General features: G+C 35.8%; 1 protein-coding gene across 1 annotated transcript; it reads left to right on the top strand.

Moving 5' to 3' along the window:
* The first annotated feature begins 303 nt into the window (after positions 1–303).
* Positions 304–1,500, top strand: LOC145643100 (uncharacterized). The gene is made up of 4 exons (XM_081694263.1): positions 304–509; positions 597–807; positions 918–1,115; positions 1,249–1,500. The coding sequence occupies exons 1-4, from the start codon at positions 304–306 to the stop codon at positions 1,498–1,500; spliced, it is 867 nt and encodes a 288-aa protein (XP_081550389.1).
* Positions 1,501–2,833: the final 1,333 nt, after the last annotated feature.

Raw genomic sequence — 2,833 nt, 5'->3', positions numbered from 1 at the left:
GGTTAAGAAAGCTTTGGGCAATCATAATTTTGCTGGAAGGAAAATGTTTCAAATTGTTAAAAAGCTTAAAGAGGTTTAAAAAGCTCTTAATTAAAGTTTCTTAATAAGGTTGAATATTCAAAAATTAGAGCAAGATTTATTTCTGCTAAGTATGAGTTGGCAAAAGTTCAGAAGCAAATCCAGGCTAATTATAGCAATATGGGTTTGCAGGATAAAGAAACTCAGATGCTTGATGCTTATGCTAAGATAAGAAAGGATTAATTTTCTTTTCCTCGGTAAAAAAGCAAGTTGAAATGGCTTAAAATGGGGGATGAGAATACGGGTTTCTTTCATAAGAGTATAAAAATGCAAGCTTATAAGAAGAGAGTAGTGTCTATCAAAGACATGAATGGGAGCTGGTGTTATGGTAGGACCAGTATAGCTGGGGCCTTTACTGACTATTATAAATGGCTGCTTGGCACAAAACAGATTTACTCTTCCAAGATGGATCATGTTATAATTGCTCAAGGGTCAGTTTTATACACTGAGCATCAGAATATTTTGCAAAATCTAGTCACTAGAGATTAAATAAGGAAGGTTATGTTTGCTATCCCTAGAGTTAAAGCTCCTGGTCCTGATGGTTTCAATATCTCCTTTTATAAGTTGAGTTGGGACTCTGTTAGTGATGATATTTGTGATGTTATTTTGGAATTTTTTCAGTCTGGCAAGTTGTTAAAGGAGATCAACTGCACTAACTTGGTGGTGTTGCCTAAGTGTGACCAACCTGAGAGTGTGACTGACTTCAGACCTATTGCATATTTGCATGCTGTAATGTGGTCTATAAAGTCATTGCAAAGTTGCTCCCTGATATAATAGCTCAGAATCATTCTGGCTTTGTAAAAGGGAGAAGAATCTATCACAACATTTGCATTGTGCAGGATATTATAGGAAGGTATAAAATGAAGAGCTCTCCCCAGGGCTCTATGGTTAAAGTGGATATTCAAAAATCTCATGACTCAGCCAATTGGAATTTCTTGGAAGATATGTTGACTGCTTTGAATTTTCCTAATCATTTCATCAAAATGGTTATGGAATGTGTAAGAATTCCTAACTTTTCCTTGGCTATAAATGGAGAGGTTAAATGGTTTTTTCAAGGGAAAAAAAAGGCTCGGGCAAGGTGATCCTCTCTCACTCCCCTCCTTTTTGTCATTTGCATGGAGTATTTGTCCAGGATTTTGCATAAAATTTTGGACAAGTAAGGATTTTCAGTTCCACCCTAGATGCAAAGGGGTTAAGCTTAACCACCTTGTTTTTGCTGATGATTTAATCATCATGAGTAGAGGTGAGGAGAAATCTAGGAATTTGCTTTTGAGAGGGTTAGCTACTTTTGCTGCTACCTCAGGGTTGATTACTAATGAAGGAAAATCTAATGTTTACTTTTGCAATGTTCCCCGAGATGTTAAAGATAAGATCATCTTGTTTTCTTGTTTCAAGGAAGGGCAGCTCCCTTTAGATACTTAAGGGTATAGGTCAATGCTAATAAGTTATCTATTGATGACTGTCAGACTCTGATTGACAAAGTGGTAGCCAGAATTAAGATTTAGGGAGGCAGAACTATGTCTTATCATGCAAGGGTGGTTCTAGTTAACTCAGTTCTCCTTTCCCTGCACTCTTATTGGGAAAATTTATTTATTTTGCCTAAGAAAGTGCTGGATGGGGTTATGACAGTTTGCAGGAATTTCATTTGGGATGGCAGGGCTATTTTCACCAGATCTCCTCCTATTTCTTGGGACATCATTTACAAGCCAAAGAAATAAGGTGGTTTGGGTGTGCATGATTGTTATAAATGGAACATTGCAGCTATGGCAAATATATTTGGGATATTGCTCATAAGAATGACAGTATTTGGTTAAGGTGGGTGAATAATCACTATATCAATGGCAGGAATTGGAAGAGGATTGGTTGCTCAGTCTAGGCAAGCTAACAATGGAAGCAGATTTAGAAAGTTAAGGAGAAAATCAAGGATGATTTTGCTAGGAATACTTGGAAACATGGTCATGATGGCTATACTGTGGCTAGTGCTTATAATTGGTTACGGAATTCCTATCCTGAGGTGTCTTGGTGTAATATAGTTTGGAGTAGGTACAATATTCCAAAGCACAGATTTATTGTCTAGATGGCAATATGGGGGAGGTTCAGAACCAGGGAAAAGCTCAAGAAGTATGGTGTTATCATTGATGATACTTGTCCTTTATGTTCTTATAGGCCTGAAAATATGCAACATTTTTTTATTCAATGTGAGTACAATAGAAGACTGATACATGTTCTGCAAGGAAAGATGCAGGTTGTGATGCCTTTTTCTGATCTGGTTGAGTGTAATTCTTGGTGCTGGTTGGGTAGGAACAGGTTTCAGAAGGCTTTGATGTAAAGCTTATGTAATGCTTTGATTTACAACATTTGGCAGCAGAGAAATGAGGCTATTTGGAACAACAGGATCCTTAGACATGAAGTTGTAATGAGTAGAATTTGTATAGATGTATATGATAGAATTAGTAGCCTTGTGGCTAATAGAATCGGAGCTAGAGATCTGGCTTGGCTAAGGGTAAGATGTTTAGGGGCTTAGTAGCCTCCATGTATTTTTTATTTTTGGTGATTAATAAAAATTGCCTTTTCTATATATATATATATATATATATATATATATATATATATATATATATATATATATATATATATATACACACACACACACACAATCTATAAACAAATACGAAGTACAAACTTATAATACTACGTAATATATAAATTTAATTTTTTCTTATGAATATCCGAGCATTGCTCGGGCAAAGAACTA

Source organism: Chenopodium album, chromosome 8 (assembly GCF_948465745.1).
Source record: "Chenopodium album chromosome 8, dcCheAlbu1.1, whole genome shotgun sequence".
Classification (NCBI taxonomy): domain Eukaryota; kingdom Viridiplantae; phylum Streptophyta; class Magnoliopsida; order Caryophyllales; family Amaranthaceae; genus Chenopodium; species Chenopodium album.
Note: the sequence above shows the minus strand (reverse complement) of the source record. Positions and strands in the feature narration are given on the sequence as shown.

Bases quoted from the DNA above. Each gene is read 5' to 3' on its own strand.
- LOC145643100 (XM_081694263.1), top strand. From the start codon at position 304: ATGGGGGATGAGAATACGGGTTTCTTTCATAAGAGTATAAAAATGCAA. The intron at 510-596 runs GTCAGTTTTATA...TGCTATCCCTAG, and splicing joins CATGTTATAATTGCTCAAGG to AGTTAAAGCTCCTGGTCCTG. The intron at 1,116-1,248 runs GTTAAATGGTTT...AAGGATTTTCAG, and splicing joins CCTTGGCTATAAATGGAGAG to TTCCACCCTAGATGCAAAGG.